This window comes from Lottia gigantea, assembly GCF_000327385.1.
Source record: "Lottia gigantea unplaced genomic scaffold LOTGIsca_17, whole genome shotgun sequence".
Taxonomy (NCBI): Eukaryota; Metazoa; Mollusca; class Gastropoda; family Lottiidae; genus Lottia; species Lottia gigantea.
The window spans coordinates 1,537,411-1,559,821 of record NW_008708133.1 but is presented as its reverse complement, the minus strand read 5'-3'; the positions used below and the strand labels follow the sequence as shown (position 1 = coordinate 1,559,821).

At 32.0% G+C, this 22,411-nt stretch overlaps 2 protein-coding genes across 2 annotated transcripts; both read right to left on the bottom strand.

Annotated features, from left to right (window-relative positions):
• Positions 1–7,908: 7,908 nt before the first annotated feature.
• LOTGIDRAFT_87817 (hypothetical protein) lies at positions 7,909–8,256 on the bottom strand (the record flags this gene model as incomplete). The annotated part of the gene is made up of 1 exon (XM_009051516.1): positions 7,909–8,256. A coding segment is annotated over one exon (348 nt), but the record flags the coding sequence as incomplete, so codon positions are not given.
• Positions 8,257–8,880: 624 nt separating this feature from the next.
• Positions 8,881–10,890, bottom strand: LOTGIDRAFT_53199 (hypothetical protein; the record flags this gene model as incomplete). Its single annotated transcript, XM_009051507.1, has 1 exon — positions 8,881–10,890. A coding segment is annotated over one exon (2,010 nt), but the record flags the coding sequence as incomplete, so codon positions are not given.
• Positions 10,891–22,411: the final 11,521 nt, after the last annotated feature.

Genomic DNA, 22,411 nt, shown 5'->3' with positions numbered 1-22,411 from the left:
TGTCAGCAGAAAAATTCTATAGAACACAATGTGGGCCATTATGTTGTTTCGATGATTTTTAGCAATATATCACGCTACTACGCTAATTCTACCGTTGGGTAACATACAACGTGTTTTTCTCGACTTATTTACAGATCCAACACTATACACGAAAATAGGTGACGCATTTTGCCGCCGTTGTTGAGTTTGTTACTGATAAAATATGGGTCAATGTGAGGGATTCATAAAGGAAATCGAAACAAACCAATTTTAATTATTTTGTAGAATATATGATCCCTGAGGAAACTTCTCAGATACCGGTAGGCCCTATAATAAAAAATAATTCATGTTGAACGAATATAGGTTACTGTGTGTTATGCATATTATTTATAATACACGTACCGGTACATACAATTATATAGTTAATAACTGAAAAGCGCTTTGAGTTATTTGCATAGCAGTTGAAAAAATCCGTCACATCTTTTTCAACTGGTTTAAATTTTCAACTGGCTGCAAAAGTCAGTCACTGGAGTAGGCTAAGTCACAATATTTCTGATTGACTCCGGGTCTTATGAGCACTATTCTACTTCAATGAATCGATATTATATTATGATTCATGTTCTGTGTTTGTTTTACCATTAAATGCGCTTGCTTGTCATTATTTGCGCTTTTTCTAAATGTGCTTGCTTACTTTAATTTGCACTTATTTAGCCTACATTTGTTTGTGCTTGTTTTTAGAAATTTTGCGGTTAAGCAATGTTACGAAAGCCTCTCTCTGCTCGTGTTAGTTGGGCCTTTTAAAATAGGATTTCATTCGCTCGCATTAATTTTCAAACCTGGTTAAGCGTGATAATGATATTTGTTTACCAAGACATGCCACCCTTTTACCCTTTCACATCTAGATAAATTTGGCTTGAAAATAATTATGAATATCCTTGACTCTGTTTTGGACTGTAAATAAATTTAAGCCAACCGGAAGTAACAGATGTAAACAAACTCCATACTTTAACTTATCCAAAATGATTATTTTGTGAGAACTAGAAGACATTTGTAATCATTAAATAAGAAATCCTTGTGTTTGCTAAAACGACAACGTCGAACAACAGGTGAGTTTCATGGTTAGTGTGGAAATATCAGTTTGAAAAAAAAGAGTTTTCACTGAAATTGTTAGTGATACAGTCAAATAAGTACCGGGCTGAACTTGGCATACACATTCAACTAGCATACAGATTCGGGTCGAATCGTCTCAGCATACACATTCGCGGCAAATCGACCGGATATGAAATCTGAATTATTTCAAACTTAAATATTGTTAAAATAACTTAATTTTTTTTTATGACAAATACACATAAGAATTCTTTCAATTTCACAAACACGTATATGTCTAACTCTCTTAGTCTTTGTACTGTGGCCCATTTAATACATATTTTTTTTATGGAAGCGGAAACTTACCAAATTTAAACAGCAAATTAAAAGGCTTAGCCGTCATAGGAACTTTTTGACATTCATACTTTACTATCTCACACTAGTCCTCATTCGAAATATCAAATCATTAAGTTGCTGTCTCCCTTACTTTTTGTACGGAGGCCCATTGAAGACACACTAATCGACATGTGAGTATATTACTCAGAGTTTACGGGCAATTTTCAAGGCTTAGCCGTCATAGAAACTTTTTGAAATTTATACCATGCTATCTCACACTAGTCCTCATTCGAAATATCAAATCACCAAGTTGCTGTCTCCCTTATTTTTGTACGGAGACCCATTAAAGACATACACCAATTGAAATATATATGACCTATATCAAAATATTATTCAGAGTTTACGGGCAATTTCCGAGTCATAGGAACATTTTGAAATTTATACCATACTATCTCACACTAGTCCCCATTCCAAATATAGAATCACCAAGTTGCTGTCTTACTAACTTTCTGTACGGAGGCCCATTGAAGACACACTAATCGACATATATATGGCCTATATGAGTATATTACTCAGAGTTTACGGGCAATTTCCGTCCTAGAAACTTTTTGAAATTTATACCATACTATCTCACACTCATTCGAAATATCAAATCACTAAGTTGCTGTCTTGCTTACTTTTTGTACGGAGGCCCATTAAAGACATACACCAATCGAAATATCTATGACCTATATCAGAATATTACTCAGAGTTTACGGACTATTTGCGAGGCTTAGCCGTCATAGAAACCTTTTGAAATTTATACCATACTATTTCACACTAGTCCCCATTCCAAAGATCAAATTACAAAGTTGCCGTCTCCCTTACTTTTTGTACAGAGGCCCATTAAAGACATACACTAATCGACATAAATATGGCCTATGTAGAATAATACTCAGAGTTTACGGGCAATTTTTGAAGTTTTAGCCGTCATAAGAACTTATTGTAATTCATACCATATTACCTCACACTAGTCCTCATTCGAAATATCAAATCTCCAAATTGCTGTCTCCCTTACTTTTTGTACGGAGGCCCATTAAAGACATACACTAATCGACATATAAATGGCCTATGTAGAATAGTACTCAGAGTTTACGGGCAATTTGCGAGTCTTAGCCGTCATAGGAACATTTTGAAATTCATACCATACTATCTCACACTAGTCCTCATTCGAAATATCAAATCACTAAGTTGCTGTCTCCCTTACCTTTTTGTACCTAGGCCCATTGAAGACACACTAATCGACACATATATGGCCTATATGAGTATGTTACTCAGAGTTTACGGGCAATTTGCGAGGCTTAGCTGTCATAGAAACTTTTTGTAATTTATACCATGCTATCTCACACTAGTCCTCATTCGAAATATCAAATCACTAAGTTGCTGTATCCCTTACCTTTTTGTACCTAGGCCCATTGAAGACACACTAATCGACACATATATGGCCTATATGAGTATGTTACTCAGAGTTTACGGGCAATTTGCGAGGCTTAGCTGTCATAGAAACTTTTTGTAATTTATACCATACTATCTCACACTAGTCCTCATTCGAAATATCAAATCACCAAATTGCTGTCTACCTTACTTTTTGTACGGAGGCCCATTGAAGACACACTAATCGACATATATATGGCCTATATGAGTATATTACTCAGAGTTTACGGGCAAATTGCGAGGCTTAACCGTCATAGGAACTTTTTGAAATTTAAACCATACTACCTCACACTAGTCCTCATTCGAAATATCAAATCACCAAATTGCTGTCTAACTTACTTTTTGTACGGAGGCCCATTAAAGACATACACTAATCGACATATAAATGACCTATATAGAATAGTACTCAGAGTTTACGGACAATTTGCAAGTCTTAGCCGTCATAGGAACATTTTGCAATTCATACCATACTATCTCACACGAGTACTCATTCGAAATATCAAATCACCAAGTTGCTGTCTCCCTTACTTTTTGTAAGGAGACCCATTCAAAACATACACCAATCGACATCTATATAAGCTATATGAGAACATTTCGCAGAGTTTACGGACTATTTGCAAGGCTTAGCCGTCATAGAAACCTTTTAGAATTTACACCATACTATTTCACACTAGTCCCCATTCCAAAGATCAAATTACAAAGTTGCTGTCTCCCTTACTTTTTGTACGGAGGCCCATTAAAGACATACAATAATCGACATAAATATGGCCTATGTAGAATAATATTCAGAGTTTACGGGCAATTTGCGAGTCTTAGCCGTCATAGGAACATTTTGCAATTCATACCATACTATCTCAAACTAGTGCTCATTCGAAATATCAAATCACCAAATTGCTGTCTCCCTTACTTTTTGTATGGAGGCCCATTTAAGACATACACCAATCGATATAATAATATAGGACCTATATGAGAATATTACCCAAAGTTTACGGGCAATTTGTGAGGCTTAGCCGTCATAGGAACATTTTGAAATTTAAACCATACTATCTCACACTAGTCCTCATCCTCTGGATAATATTCTCATATAGGTTATATACTATTTTGTCGATTGGTGTATGTCTTTAATGGGCTTCCGTACAAAAAGTATTGGAGACAGCAACTTAGTGATTTGATATTTCGAATGAGTACTCGTGTGAGATAGTATGGTATGAATTTCAAAATGTTCCTATGACGGCTAAGCCTCGCAAATTTCTCGTAAACTCTTCGAAATGTTCTCATATAGCTTATATAGATGTCGATTGGTGTATGTCTTGAATGGGTCTCCGTACAAAAAGGGAGACAGCAACTTAATGATTTGATATTTCGAATGAGGACTAGTGTGAGATAGTAAAGTATGAATTTCAAAAAGTTCCTATGACGGCTAAGCCTTTTAATTTGCTGTTTAAATTTGATAAGTTTCCGCTTCCATAAAAAAAATATGTATTAAATGGGCCACAGTACAAAGACAAAGAGAGTTAGACATATACGTGTTTGTGAAATTGAAAGAATTCTTATGTGTATTTGTCATAAAAAAAAATTAAGTTATTTTAACAATATTTAAGTTTGAAATAATTCAGATTTCATATCGGGTCGATTTGCCGCAAATGTGTATGCTGAGACGATTCGACCCGAATCTGTATGCTAGTTGAATGTGTATGCTAAGTTCAGCCCGGTCAAATAACTTAATTTCGTGCTTACCTATTTTTCGTGTCTCTCCCAAAATGATATATAATTTACAAGTTTGACCTCGAGGGACCTCTGCATTTGCATGTTTTGATAAACATGAGTTATAATCGGAATTCCAAGTGTTGTGAACAAAGTGGCACTGTTGCAGTTTCAACCCATTTCCCTTCCCGTTGAGCTATCGATTTGAAACTTGGCAGAGAGGTTCAGTCGGGTAACCTAATTTCGTGGAAACCTATTATTCGTGGATTTTCGGAAATGATTAATAATTTAAGTGAGCGACCTTGCGCGACCTCCGCATTAGTTTGTTTTAATAAACATGGGTTTTCTCTACAATATCAGCTAGTAGAATGAATCCAGTAGTTTCAAGCATGGCGGATTTCACTTATTACCAAACGTCACCATTTTTTATCGGCCGAATTTCATTATAATCCCAAGCGGTAATCGGAATTCCAAATGTCGTCTGCTAGAATATAATCCAACGAATGAAGTCACGTGATCAACTAGCGGATTCCGTGTCAGCAGAAAATTTCTATGGAACTCAAAGTGGACCATATTCTTATGTTGTTTCAGTGACTTTTAGCAATAAATCACGCTACGTATCTTATTTTGTCAGTCACTATTTTTTTTTAAATCGTGGTTCTTTAAAGGAATTGTCTCTAGGTATAATGAATTGATATTAAAGATAAATACTAAGAGATCCTGATCACTCCGATCGCGATATCGACACGAAACGTGGCAATATGATTTAGTAATATTTCTTGATTACTCACAGAAATTTTCAGAACAATCAGACACCCCATACTATCGCCAAAGTCATAGCACGGTTCTCTATTGCTGCATCGCACCCGGATCACCCCCGATTGTGATATCGCCAAAGAGATAGCACGGTTCCCTAAGTAATGTGTCTTGATTACTCACAGCAATTTTCAGATCTATTAGACACTCCAAACTATGTTAAATCAATCGCCAAAAGTATGCCACTATGCTCCTATTGCTGCATCGCACCGCGATCGCCCCCAAACACGATATCGATACGAAATGTGGCAATGTGACTTACTAATGTGTCTTGATTACTCACAGCAATTTTCAGAACGATCAGACACCCCATACTGTATTAAATCAATCGCCAAAGTCATGCAACTTCCGATCGTGATAGCGACACGAAACGTGACAATATGACTTAGTAATGACTTAGTATTGACTTAGTAATGACTTATTAATGTGTCTTGATTACTTGAGTACACATTATTAAGTCATATTAGCAATAAATTACTCTTATGTTTTACTTATCTTATGTTGAAAGTCACTATTTTTTTCTCATATCATTTTCTATGAGGGAATTGTCAATAGTTATAATGAGTGAGTTCTCAATTAGACCATACATCTTGTGTACATAGTGTAAACACTAAGCCGATTGACAAGTTTTTGATTTGACTACAGGCATGGACCTTTTTGACTTTCAACTCATTTCTTTGAGGTTCAGTATTTTACATCTTGTCCAAACCACACCGCCATTCATCATACATCCTCAAGGCCGTGGTAACACAAGTGAGAAAAATTACGTATTCATAGCTAAATATTGTCCAATCAAAATTGGCCCTTCTGTATTGGTAGCAAATTTCAGCCAATATAAACAAATCACTTGTTACAACGCTTTGTTTGCTAACGTTAACAAACCAAAACAGTGTACCATTACATATTTTGATGAATATGTAGGACGGTACAGAATTGAGTAAGATTTTTCTATGCTATAAGTTTGAGAAGCAACATTATGCATGGTTCTAAGTTATTAATCGGATTTTCAACCCAATTTCTATTAGTTAGTGTTTCTTTTTTTTGGATGGGACCATGGAGACAGCTCCCTGCTGATTATATCAATTTCCCCACTTAGAATGAACATAAAAATTATTTTCTCAAGAATTGTCACTATGAGTATATATTCATCGGTGAACTTAAAGGGTGTCATAAAGTTACAACAGAATCCCTGTAAAATCTAGAAAATTGGAAAATTCATAAAACTAAGTAATTATTGAAAAATCTTAATATTAAGCATTTTTCAATAGTTAATTACATGTTTATGGATAAATGATAATAATTTTGGATTTATCGGAATATATAAGGATTCTGTTATGTTATTTATGACACCAGATATATCTACAGATGAATAATAATATAATATGTACTCTTATTGGCAAAGTTTAAAATTTTGTAATGTTATGTTCATTCTAAGACAGCCCGGTTGCATTTTAAAACTATATTTTATTTTATGATATTTGAATAAATATTGTTATATTTTTCCTATCAATAGAATATTATAAGAAGTGAAGAAGAAATGTGGAGATATGCTGGATATGGTATAATTGGAATTTCTATACCTATTGCATTTTCTGATATTGTGGGAACAGTTAGTACTGTTGATGGTGTATCAATGCAGGTGAGATGGTTTTACTTGCTGTCAGCATAGCTTTAATCTTTGTGTAAAGATTTATGAAGCTTCTCAATTCTTGATTTTTGAATAGCACATGATTTATTATAAACTGGTTTTATTGCCATAATAACTTATATAGTTTCAGATATTGTCTGAATTTGTAAATGTCAGAAAAGAGTTACCTACCTTTTATTCCATTCTCAAAAAACTTTCTATTATTTATAGTATAAACCTGTGAAAATATGCAAAAAGTGACTTTATTGATATTTGTAGCCCATTCTGAATCCTACAGCCAAACCAAACAAATCTTCTTCACCAAACAATGATGTTGTGTATATCAATAAATGGTCAACTCATGGCGCCAAATATTACAGAGGTGAAATCGTCACATTAAGGTTGGTGGTTTTGTTTTTTTGGAATTATTCAACTATCTGATTCTAAAAAAATATCAACAATAAGTCAGGCTTGACTAAGTCAGATTATATCTTTTACTCATGTAATCAAATATTGAATAGAAATATAACTGTTGAAAATGGATCATGGTATTCATAAACCTTTACCCACATTCAGAAACATCCTGGAACTGCCTACCTTTAGTTGTTTTTTTAATAACTAGCAGACAATCACATGGTGGTCATTGAATAATTCATTGATGCTACCAATGTATTGCCAAACTGTTATTTTAGTTTTGTGATTCAGAAGGTTAATTTTCTGAATTAGGGCCCCATTTCACAAATTTGTAACAAAGATGAAATCCACATAATTTAAAAGCTCAAACTAATTCTATATTCCCCGGAATGTAAGATATTTTCAGTTTCATCTGGATTTGATAAGTAAAACTATCAAATATTAAAAATAGATTAAAAGATATTTATTGAAAACATTACGTTTAAATGAAACTGTTTACAAACTGTACAGTATTGAACACAAATTGATGATAACTGTTTACAAACTGTACAGTATTGAACACAAATTGATGATAACTGTTTACAAACTGTACAGTATTGAACACAAATTGATGATAACTGTTTACAAACTGTACAGTATTGAACACAAATTGATGATAACTGTTTACAAGCTGTACAGTATTGAACACAAATTGATGATAACTGTTTACAAACTGTACAGTATTGAACACAAATTGATGATAACTGTTTACAAACTGTACAGTATTGAACACAAATTGATGATAACTGTTTACAAACTGCACAGTATTGAACACAAATTACTGATTGATGAATTATGGATACTTTGATGGAATGATGTTGTATATTCTTAGGGCTGGTTATATTTAAAAGTTTTGTTTGCTTCTTGGAAACCATAATGGTAGATAAAAGTATACTGTATGAATGCACTGTTTTTATATGGAAACCAGACTGGCACTGATAGCTGGGCTGCCCCGTCCACAAACTGAGGAGCCATATTACTTAGGGTGGACTACTTTCCATATAGATATGAGCTGAAACAGTTTTTCACTTGAAAAGTTTTATTTGGTAAATATTGGTACATGGTCATCAGTAAAAGTTTAATAATTATATGGTGATATAAAGAGGATCAGGAATGCATGATCGAGAAAATTGGTAAAAAACAAACAATCTAGAATGAATGATAGAAAGAAATACAATGTCTTGGCAATGAACTTAGATTCATGTACCCATTGACATAATGATGAAGGATGAATTTTGTATTCCACAAGTTACACAAAGCTATCAATATTTGAACTTTTTTTAGCTCTAAGATCGTTTGTGTAAATGATAAGTAGAAATTAGCAGGGAATGCCTAATTATCAAGGAAGTTTAAATTTGTGAATTTGGTAATAATGCTGTTCTTGATGAACACAAAGGTGTACTGGGTGGCTGACTTATATTTTCCAATGGAATATGAGACATATTATCCTGTTTGCTTCCATCAGGATCCATGTAGCCCTTCTTGGTTCTAAATCTTTTCAATATATACACTAGAAATAATAAGGCTAATATAACACTCACAAAACTACTAATACCAACAATAATATGAGAGTTTGTTATCTGAGTAATACCCAGTTTCACAGCAGTTTTTTGAGGAGTAGTAATATTTTGACAATTGATGATATATTGATGAAAATAGGTGAGACAAAATTCATATGTGGTAAGGGGAGATAAATCTTTCAAAGTATATCTGTGTAATGATTTGTGAAGATGTATTTTATGAATGAAGTCCTCTGACTGTATGATATGATAAATGAGTTGAAAATTGTTCAATTGTAGTCTTGGAATTTTGCCTATCCAGGCCACTGTTATTGTATCACTAGTCACTTTTATGGGAACAATTTTGAGATTTTTATTGATGACATTAACTGCTGTTGAACTGATGTCAAATCCTAAAGAATTTGCTGCTTTACATGCATATGTTCCACTGTCTGATTGCACAACACCATGAATAGATATTATATTGTTTTGATTCACAAGACGTTTATTGTTGGTGGTAGAATTAAATTCACTACCATCTGGAAGAAGCCATATTAAGTCTGGAGTGGGCACACCCAATGCTTGACACTCTAAAGTAAGAGTCTGTCCAACAGAGAGATTATAATGATCGTAGAATAATGGTAGTGATGTAGGTGGACACACTGGTGATAACATAGTCAATGGAACTTGTCTTAAAGGGACATTTACACTTGTTACTGGTGAATCACATACTAATTTATCAGAATAGGTGAAAATTGTTGTTATATTTTTTATTTCGGCATTCACTAGTTGTTTTTTGATCCAATAGATATTACAATCACAATGTAAAGGATTGTGGTATAAATGAAGTTCTCTAAGATTTAAAAGGGAAAGTTGAATATCGGAAGATATTCCTCTTAATCCATTATTATGTAAATAGAGCTTTTGTAGGCGCACTATATTGTTGAAAGCCTTCGAATGAACAAACAATAAAGCTGGATTGTCATGAATTTTTAATGAATGGAGTTGAGACAATTCACTAAAAGCTTTCCTATCAACAATTCTAAGAACTGGCATGTAACTTAGAGAAATCTCTGTCACATTTAAGTCACTAAAATCCATACTTGTTATCCTGTGCATTGGATTTGAATTAAGATTCAATGTCTGTAGATTAGACATTAGTGTAAAACTGCCAGCTGTAACTGATGCCAACATATTATTTGACAAGTCTAAAAACTTTAAGTTGATTAATCCGTTGAATGCACGTTGATCAATGAATTTGATTACATTATTAGATAAATCAAGATGAGTTAATTGGGATAACATGTCAAAACTGTTGGCATCCAGACGATTGATACGATTATGGGATAGATAAACTTCGTATAATAAACTCATAGATAAAAACCAGGATCTATTGAGTTCAGTGATTTGATTATGGTCTAAATACAGTCTAACGAGATGATTCAATCCACCAAACGCATGAAGTTCAATATGAATCAGAACGTTATGTGATAAATCTAACGACTGAAGATTTTTTAATCCTGAAAAACTACCATGACGTAAATTGCGTATGGCATTATTTGAGAGACGTAAAATATGTAAGTTAGGAAGGTATTCAAATAACCACTGATTATCAATATATTGAATAACATTGTGAGATAAATCCAGAAATTGTAAATTACCAAACGGTCCTAAATGTGTTAAATTACGGAACATATTGTTTGTAAGAATCAGAGCCATTGTGTTGCTAGGTAACTGGGTTGGAATATCAACATACCCTACACTTGAACAATTAACTGTCATGACTCGACTCTCTAATTGATAAATCATTTGTTTACCACATGAACATTTTGGGGGACATTGAGATGTTTGAACATTATGATTTGAAGAGACTTCTAAACAATATGTAGTCACGATAACACAAATTAAAACTGTTAATAAATTGTTCCTTGTCACTTGATAAAACATGATTAGAATTGTACTCAGTGTGGTCCGTTCGTTCTTATCACATTTTAGATTCTTAGATCGCTTGTTTAATATGCTCTCATTCGAATTTGATTATTTTCCTAGATTTATCATTTTCCCAGCGTTATACGTCAGAATATTTAGTGAAATATCCTGATTAGAAAGACAAATCTTCCACTGTCCAGATCCAGCACAAATTATATACTAAATGATTGATGGATGTGCTATATGGCTAGTCCAATGATGATAAATGAACAGACACCTTATCCTCTCAGAAATAACATGTTGATGGCTAATTAATGATTTTCTCAATGTGTCTAATTTGATGTTGGAAACTGAATCTGTGTTTCAATCATTAGGTTGAACAGACAGTGTATACTTTCAGTAATGAGTTCCCAATAGATTAATCTTTTATTCTATATTCCTGTATTTAATATCTTCTAGACATAGCTTCATATCTCATGTATCTTTATACATTCTCTTTACCAGAATCTAGATAGAATACTAGCTTACATCTCATCATTTTGTCTGAAAGTAGAAAAAGAACAACCATTATTGGATAATTTTGGAAATTAGGTTGCTGAAAGTCAAATTTTGGTACTTTTATCTGAAAATAATTAGGGAAAATGTCTTGTTTACTTTACTTTTACTTTAGTATATTTTGAAATATTAATAGTCTTAAGGCAGAATTAGAACTGGATGTGATTTTTCTTTTTCAAAATTTTTCGCCATTTTCATTGCTGATTTTGATCTTGAATATATGTAAATAGTCTTCAGAAGTAGGCCTACTAGAAAAGTATATAAATCGCATCATGGAACTTCAACTGACATTTAATGTGTGTCTGTCCCCGAGGAAGGGAGCCTTTGTGTTCTTGAAACATGTTGGACTACTCAGTTTTTTCTATAGCAGATTATTTTTTTGAATGTTTACCCATGTGTTGTGCTATAGAGTATCCACATTATTTGGATTAACTAAAAATGGATCAGTAAAAAACTTTGTGAAATGGTTTGTGTGTCTTCTATTTTATTGAACACATTATAATGTGGTTGTATACTGTCGTTGCCCCTGCCCACCAAGGAAATTGGCCACCTTGCGATGAACGGTTTTTGAGTTATTGCCCTTGACTTAGGAAAAACTCATCAAAATTTGTTTGTGAACACAAAAGAGACTACAATTTTCATCTGATTTAAATGAAATTTGGTGTGATCAATTTTAAAACAACAATATCTTGCACAAATGAGATTTTTTGTATGATTTGACACAGATAGGTGACTGCCTTTAATATACTGAAAATGTATGAGGAAAGTGGGCGTATCTTGCTAGGCAACCACTTATACAATGTTCACAACAAATTATCAATCTGTATTATAACAAAGGGAGACTTTTAACAATTCGGATATCTACCTATAGCTATCTATCTACATTTTGCTTTTTATTCGAATTGGCATATGACCCTTGATCTGGTTTAAGAAAGTAATAGAAAGTAAATGAAAGGAAACAAACTATGCTTTGTAATCTGATGTATTGGTTTTTCTGAGTGGTTTAATTTTCCTTCACTCATAACTGATTAATTTCTTGGATGTACACTCAAGTAACATTCTAGCATTCATAAACATTCTAAAAAAATTCATTTTCCAAAAATTAAGAGATAATTACGTCTGAAAAATGAAATTAATATATATGTGTCATCACCTGTTTTGAAAATCATAAAAGACTGACTGTACTCACCTGAAACCATGAAAAATGTTGTAAAAATGATAAGATAAATTAATCAACCAATGATGTTAGCTAAAAATTAGAAACTAAAGTTGAAATCTTACCAAGTTCTAAGAGCCGAGTTAATCCACTTCAATAGAATGAACTCTCACAAAACTAACAATATCAATACATTGAAATGTACACTCAGTGCACCTTGAAATTGCATGTTGAGGAATGAGAGTGGTTTGTTTACGAATCAAATACAACTAGACAATCGCCTCCCAACTTAAAGATTATAGGAATACCAGTAGAATGGTGGTGTAGTGGTGGATATTGTGTGCCATATCTGTAGTGTGTAGTAACTATATATGTTGTCAATAATGAGAGGTAGTGATCAATATTACTAGCTATTTATCATCCTGTATTTTAATACTACTTTATAATCTTATATATTACTTAATAATATTAAACTCTCCTATATTTACACATGTTTAACTAACTTGTATACTTTACAACTAATTCTAACACTATATAACTAATTCTTATACTTTATAACTAATTCTTATACTTTATATATACTTGAAAACTAATTCTCATACTTTATAACTAATTCTTATACTTTATATATACTTGAAAACTAATTCTTATACTTTATAACTAATTCTTATACTTTATATACTTGAAAACTAATTCTCATACTTCATAACTAATTATTATACTTGAAAACTAATTCTTATACTTTATGACTAATTCTTATACTTTATAAATATTTGAAAACTAATTCTCATACTTTATAACTAATTCTTATACTTTATAACTAATTCTTAATCTCTATAGCTCATAAATGCTTCATGCTATTCGATCTTCAGACAACTGATCAAGTTCAGTCTGCATCCTTACTGAAATATATAACTAAATCTTATACTTTGTTATTAATTTTAACTTATTTGTATAATTTAACAAGTAGTTCTTGTAGTTTATATCTAATTCTTATGTACTGATATGTGGACATATTCAAAGAAATGTGACAAGATATCAGTAATTGTAATGAAATTGTCTAATTATGACACTATCAATCTATTTTATAATTATACTTATATTGATCCACAGTAATTTCCACATTATCTTGTCATGTCTAATAAATACCTTAATTCAGATATAAACAGACAATAGATAGAGCACCAGGAGAATTGCTATCTTATTTAGGTCACATTTACTCAATAGTTGAGAAGGAAGTCATTTATTTCAAAGCACAAATTTAAAGCCAAATTAACAAACTTTATTTTGACTCTATTGTTGGAAACTTAGCAAACTGTACCTCTAGTATATATGCCTATTTATTTTTGTGATGGATGGACAACTTCTAAGCGATTTACTATATTGAACGAAAAAACAGACATTTTTTTTGAAGATTTTAACTATTTTACAGCATAAGTACCAAAGTTGGCATATACCATTTTTTCCACACTCTACAACTAGAATTAAAGTGATTGTTGGATTGCTTCTGTTCTTGCCTTTTTGGTTCATACAAGGAAATGAAAATATCATCTATTATCATGTAAAAATAAAATAGAATTTGGGTCTTGTCATATTTAGGTATCTTGTAGTCATTTAATGTTATATGTGGGCAAATTCCACACTTTGACGATGTTATAAATTTTTTTGCTTTTTGTTCTTAATTGTTCTTCAAAATATTGAGTTGTAAAATCCTCCCACTCATTAAATGGTTTATAAGAAGTAAATTATTATGAGAATAGAGTGTTATATTTTGATAGAACTTATAATCTATAGTGTTATCATGGATGTTGGTGTAAAGAAAGTGTTTAATACAATTCCTGTGAGATAAAGAAAGTAATTTGATGTGAAAGAAAAGGTAATAAAGTGTGATCCTGTTGGGATTAGTCTTGACTTCTATTAATCTGAGTAAATATATTGACTATAACACTACCCATATTGTCTGTAATCCTCATAGACTTCCTTTAATTCCATGCTTTTACATTTGATCATGGAAACATCATTATTTCAATTTCAAATTAGATGAAAATTGTATTTTTTATCATATTGCAAGGGTATATATAATTTCTCTAAAAGCAAGTTAGTCTTAATTTGTAACCTGAAGATCAGGTGTGATTATGAAGTGTTTCCTGATAGGGTTGATAGATTTTTCAACCTTGTTTTGCCATCTGTGATGCAGGTAATAGGGATTGACCAAAAAAAATGAAATGAATGGAGTTTTACGTCCTACTTTTCTGCACCATGTGGGCTAATGAAGACAGGCAATGCCATGCAGAGTGCAATGAGGGAAATTTTGCCAGGACAGCGGCATTAGCCTTTTTGATTTCCAACTGTCGAGGGATCTTTAACGTGCACAGCCTGTAGCACACAGGGCCTTGGTTTATTGTCCCGTCCGAACGACTGGACGGTTTTTCCATGTCAGCCCCTCTTAACTGCATCACTGACAGGGGGAAACCCGATTGAAAAATCTGAAGGTATTATCTCGACCTATACCGGGATTGAACCCTGGACCTTCAGGTAAGCGAGCAAGCGTCTTAACTCACTGAGCCACTGCGGCTCCCAAAACAAGTCAAGACACTGTGGGTACATGGTACAAGACAATGTGGAAAGAAGACACTGTGGGTACATGGTACAAGACTGTGGAAAGAAGACACTGTGGGTACATGGTACAAGACAGTGTGGAAAGAAGACACTGTGGGTACATGGTACAAGACTGTGGAAAGTAAACACTATGGGTACATGGTACAAGACAGTGTGGAAAGTAAACACTGTGGGTACATTAAAGATTCCCACATGCTAGAAATGGTGTAAAAGTAGCTAATGCTTACACTGTCCAGGCAAAATTTCAGCTCTTTCAGAAGCTGAAAAGTAATTATTGAAAGCTTAGTAGCCATGGCAAGCCTACACAATAGTTTAATGAATCCACAAGAGTATGTTTCAAGTTATGATGAAAATGTAAGTTTTTTATACAGTGCACTTATCTTACATTCTCATTTGGACTTGTATACGTCTGGTTGAATCAATTTATGTGTTCATTATGATTTGTTCCCAAGGCTGTAGGCTGATAATTTTACTCTAAGTAGGGGTTCATGGTTTTTTTACTGTCTCCTCAAGGCATTGAATCTTCTCTTATTTCTCAGACTGAAAATGAAAGTGTTCAATGTCCTGATAAGTTTATATTGACATTAATTTTCTTCTACAAAATGAAGAAATTCAAATCAAATACTTGTGCCAGTAAATAATTCTGATTTCACATTAAAATTCTGCTTTATATTAGACATGTCTATGTTCTGATCTCGACTCTAGAATAAAATTAAGTCAGGCAGACGGCTTCATGAAGGATTTTCTAGAATTGATGAGGAAGTCAAATGACATTTTTATTGATCAAGTTAATAAGTTTCATTTTCTTTCGTCTAGCCAGTTACAAGTTTATAATCAACCCCAAACTCTTATGTTCTCCTCAACACGACTATTCAATGACTTTCAGTTTGTAGAAATCTTCATCTGACCTATTATTAATCATTTTGTTGTAATATATCAAACGACTTCTTCTTATTAAGTTTCTTATGTTACAAATTTTCACCAGAAATATTCTGTGGCAAATCATGTGTAATGTTATAAAAAAAAAAAAATCAATATTACCAAGTGTGATTATTTTCTTTACATAGGTCTTACCCGCAATCTGAGTCTTGTTAATATTACCCTGTAGATTGACTTGTTAATAAATTAACTAAACACTGACGATCCGAACTACAAAACAAACCCAGAAATTCAAACAACACACTGGCAAAACATAATATCATCCTGTAGATTTTAAGTCTTTACTACTTTTCTTGTTAATATTACCCTGTAAATTTTAATTCTTTACTACTTTACTTGTTAATGCTACCCTGTAGATTTACTTGTTAATATTACCCTGTAGATTTTTATTCTCTCTTGCATATTTTACTTAGATCTTATTCAATAGATTTCTTGTACCACTTGTTGATATTACTCAGATAGAAAATCAGTTGATACACTACATACTGGTACTGCTGGTATCATATTGTTCTTACATTGTACCAAATCATTTGATTGTCTTCAAGTAATGAATTGGAAGTTAAAAGTATCTGTTTGTATATTATAATACACGAAAGTAGTTTTTAGACATGACAAATACTATATAGTATTACTATGAAAAGAGAAGTAAAGATGTTAAAATGATATTAGAGAAGTGTTTTTATCATTAAAATAGAATCAGACCACTAGTTAATCAGCAGGTTATTACAGCTCTATACTTTAACTAATATTTTTTACAGTCAACAACTGACAGTATATTCAATGATAAACAGGGAATTAATATTCTTCGTTGAACTCTTTTCTATTTTTTGTCGGAGTTCTAAGTAAGTGGTCTGGCAGGCATCATACTCTAGTTTGTATTTTTCAACAACTTAAACTAAGGCCCAAAGGAAACATTTAATCCAATAAAAAAAGTAAAACTACAACAACATTGGCAAAATTTTGACTTTGCATCTGTAATTTTTACTACAAGAAACTTTTGTCTCACTTAAAGGTTGGCTATATGTGTAGTTTTTGTCACACTTTTCATTTGCCTGATGTTTCACATGTTCGTGTGTCAGCATCTTCCAATGGGAGGATCTAGAACCTAGCTCCGAAGAGCACAAATTGGCATGCTCACTCGTGTGACTTTGCTTAGAGAGTGGTAAATCCATCTTGTTTTGTAGTTGATCTAATAACTACAATATGTTAAAACCAAGATTATGTTTTGAATATTGGTAATAAGACATTAACAAGGTTCATTATTAGTTACAACAGAGGTATTTCAACTTGTATGTCTCAGCTGTATGGCAGACTTTAGACAACCTCCAAAAGATATCTAGAGAAATAACACAACTTCAATTGAAGATCTGTAGATTAAAATTGTTCAATAGATGCTAACATCTCAAGTTGAAGCCCTTCGATCTCTATTAGCACTTAACAGTCCTGAATTCTTTTATAACAGAATCAATGGTTTCAATAGGTCTATTATAGTCTTCAATTATTACCCATTTTCAACATTGTTTATACAACCTGATAAAGTCAAATCAGATTTATTTTCTTCAAAAACATCCCCTGAAAATATTTGAATTAAAATAAAATTGATCAATGATCTGAACCAATTATACAAGAACTCTGTATACAACTTAATGGATATGTGTAATATATTAGTTATCATAATATTTTCATACATTTAACTTAAAATGGTTTTGAGTCAGAAATGGCATGTGTAATATCAAGTAGCATTCTTCTAAGATGAAAATTGATTGTATTTTAAAACTTTAAAAACTACATATGTTTCTTAGAAATGATATATATAATTAAATCTTAATGAAAGAAATTGGTCTATATTTCTGTATTAATTTAACTGTCCCTTATGTAAATATCAAAGATTGACAATACCAGCAGCATCAGCCTAGTCTTTTTCCATTTTCATCTACTCTATAGGTGTTAAAAGTGCTTGGTCTGTAATACATAGGGCCATGTGATTTACTTTAGGCTTTTTCATTATTAACCCTTTTGACCAGCATCATTGAAAAGTAGAAACTAGATTGAAAAATTTTGATGGTTCAAATTATACCATACAGTGTCCACTGTTGTCAGAATCAAACAGAAACCTCCAGGCTAGCTAGCAAGTGTCTAACTTATTGAGCCTCTGCATGGTATTATTCAATAAATCTTTGTCACATTATAAAAGAAATCTAAATGAATGACTAACAGATTTGTTAGCTTTATTTTTTAGCTTGCAGACAATGTAACTGATCAAATATTATTTTATCAATATCCTTACTTGTATTGTTTATTGAAAGTTTATCAATCAAATTACTACAATCAGAATTATACTGTATCAAACATTACTATAATCAGAATTATACTGTATCAAACATTACTAGAATCAGAATTATTCTGTATCAAATATTACTACAATCAGAATTATACTGTATCAAACATTACTATAATCAGAATTATACTGTATCAAACATTACTAGAATCAGAATTATACTGTATCAAACAATACTACAATCAGAATTATACTGTATCAAACATAACTACAATCAGAATTATACTGTATCAAACATTACTAGAATCAGAATTATACTGTATCAAACAATACTATAATCAGAATTATTCTGTATCAAATATTACTACAATCTCGTAGCTCGTAAACACTCTACAGGGCACAATTCTTGAAGGATTTTAACGAAACTTGGTATGAGTGTTCGTAATCACCCAAGCATAAACCCTATTGAAAATCAGCGAAATCGAAAAATATTTAGTATGAATTATTGCCCTTGTTCTTGCAAACGCGTTCAATTTTTAGCTCGTAAACACTCTAGAAGGCACAATTCTTGAAGGATTTTAACGGAACTTGTTATGAGTGTTCGTACTTGAAGGATTTTAACGGAACTTGTTATGAGTGTTCGTAATCACCCAGGGATAAACCCTATCGAAAATCAGCGAAATCAAAAAATATTTAGTATGAATTATTGCCCTTGTTCTTGAAAACACGTTCAATTTTTAGCTCGTAATCACTCTACAGGGCACAATTCTTGATGGATTTTAACGAAACTTGGTATGAGTGTTTGTAATCACCCAAGGATAAACCCTATTGAAAATCAGCGAAATCGAAAAATATTAAGTATGAATTATTGCCCTTGTTCTTGCAAACCGTTCCATTTTTAGCTCGTAAACACTCTAGAAGGCACAATTCTTGACAGATTTTGACGAAACTTGGTATGAGTGTTCGTATTCACCCAAGGATAAACCCTATAGAAAAATCAGGGAAATCGAAAAATATGTAGTATGAATTATTGCCCTTGTTCTTGAAAACGCGTTCAATTTTTAGCTCGTAAACACTCTGCAAGTCACAATATTTTTGTTCATAATCACAATTTACAATAGATGTCATTATTTTCCTGAGAAACAATTTTGGTTAACAAATAAAAAAATTTAATTTAATCATTTAACATGTCCCTAACCAGCCACCATACATGTACAGCATCATAAGATACTATAAATAGACCAAGTGGAAAATCCAAGACAGATATCCAATCATAGCTTAGTCATGTGACATCCCAAGATGCAGCAGTTTATCTGATTTCATTTTATAAATGTCACTCAAGAGAAAAGGTTTGCTTAATCATTTCATTTTCACCAATTGTGCTGATACAAAAATGAAATTAAACATGGGTCATAGGGGAAAGGTTTTGTTTCTTGGAAGATTGAATTGAGTTGCTGGATAAGTAGGCTACTATAGGAAAAATATTTAGTATGAATTATTGCCCTTGTTCTTGCAAACCGTTCAAATTTTAGCTCGTACACACTCTAGAAGGCACAATTCTTGACAGATTTTGACGAAACTTGGTATGAGTGTTCGTATTCACCCAAGGATAAACCCTATAGAAAAATCAAGGAAATCGAAAAATATGTAGTATGAATTATTGCCTATATTTTTGAATATAATCTGCAAATACACAATTCATGACAGACTTATTGAAATCACCCAAGGATAAATCTGATCAAAAATCTTGTAAAACACGTAATTTTTATTCTACAAAGCAGAAGTCTAAAACAAATTTGACAACTTGATGAAATTGATCACAATCAAAACTAAACCTTTTGAAATATAAAATACAAGTTATTGCTGTTATTCTTACAAATGTGTTTGGTTTTTAACTTGTGATGGCACAGTTTGTGATGGATTTGGGTATAAGTTGAATATTTCCTGGTGTCTATGTTTGCTATTTTCTAACAAATATTCAATTTCAAACAAAGCTATCAGTGGGCGTATATTACCTTGCCTGGCAAGCTATCTTTACAAATATCAAGAAGAATCATGGATTTTTCAATAGTACAACATTTCTCTCGAAATGGCAGTAAACTGCTATTGCTTGTTGCTTGTCTTCTAAGTTAACATCAGATCTGGATCAATAAAATGTTCAGTTATGGTGGAACTAAGAATGATTTATTTGCATTGTGGTTTCTGACCTCAGGGCAGGCTTATCTTATTACAAGATATATATTCTGTCTTTTCTGGACTTCATGTAAATTTATCTTTTATTTGATACTACCTAGGATAGTCTGAGACAATGTACCACCATATCATTGAAATGGCTGGTCAAAGAATTTTCTCTTCTCAATCAATAGATATGAATCAATTTTAGGACCAATTTTGTTCAAATGCTAAAGAGATTGATAAAAACTGGAACAACAAACAGGTGCAAATTTGGAAAATATTGCTAAATTGCATCAAATTCTAAATGAAGCAGAAAGCAAAAAAGACAATTTAGCTATGATTCAAATCAAAACTGGAAAAACATTGTTTCTGTTTGCCAATCTGTTTTGTGGAATTGAAAATATGAATCACTGATTAAAAAGAACAAAAAAACGTACATCAAAAAGCTCTATGATAAAGTGTAGAGAAATATAATGTATTATATTTATTACTTGTCAAAATATAATAGTTATTTGATTATATTGACTAGTCCATGTTTCATCTTCATTCTAATAAAAAGTTTTATAGTGATATAAACATGATAGTTAGTTTACTACCTGCTGTTTCACTATTTTCTAATGATAATATCATCAATTGATTTTTATAATACATTATCATCATCATATTTTGCAGCATGGACAATTATTTATGGAAATATATTTGATTGGTTTTTAATCTTTTGTGGTTAATCATATTCCTGAGAACAGATTGTGTGCATTTAAGACTGATAATGCAACAGCACTCCTTTTGCCAAGGACTGATAAAGTGCAATTTTTCTATTCACAATTTGTTTGTAACTCTAAGGGAGCTATAATGTTCAATATTGAAACTTGGTGTGATGAAATTTACCTTATAATCTTATTGAATTTGACAGTTTTTCGAAGAATGTTTTTGGAGTTATGGCCCTGGAATTAGTTTAAACATGTATAAATTTGTTCTTGAGCACAATAGAAGTTAGAATTTTCAATAGATTTCAATAAACTGTTGTGATCATGGGAATTAATAAGGGCTGTTCTAAACAGCTTCTCTCTGTTTTTTAAACTTACCTAAAATTACCTCTATTTCTCTAGTTTATGATTTGTTGTTTAGAAATAAGAAAGACAATTTGTGCTTTCAATCAATGTTTAAAATTAAATAAAAAGATAATTTGATTTTGAGATGTAGTTTTAATGAGTAGTTAATGATATATAGTTTATTAAAAACTAGAATAATTATTCTCATTTTCAACCTCATCATTTTAATGGCATCATGTTCACGCAGTAATTATAGTCTGTGAATATTCTAGATTCTAGAGATAGCTGATATTCTCTATTTAGTTATGGATTAAATAAACACAAACAGATTATTGATCAATATTTTATACTTGCATATAAATGCAAAGTACTCATTTGACTTATCTAATGCTTGAACTACATGGCAAATTCTATAATTATGGTCATTATAACTTCTGAAGTTAAGACTCAAATGAATTCTTATTTCTCAGTAACTTCTTGATAACAATCAACAAACGTTTTGTACCATATAGTGGAATGTTTTTATTTTTTAAAAACAGAGTTTATTAGTGAGTAAATTCATGCATAAACACCTCATAATGCCAATGCCAAGCTGATCTTTCTGTATTTATCACCAATTAAAATTGTTTCTACCTTTCCTATTGTTAATTAAGAAATGGTTTTCTTTACCTTTACCAATCATACTTTAGATTCAGAAACAGTAATAGTGTTCACAGCTCACCGTTGAAATTTGGG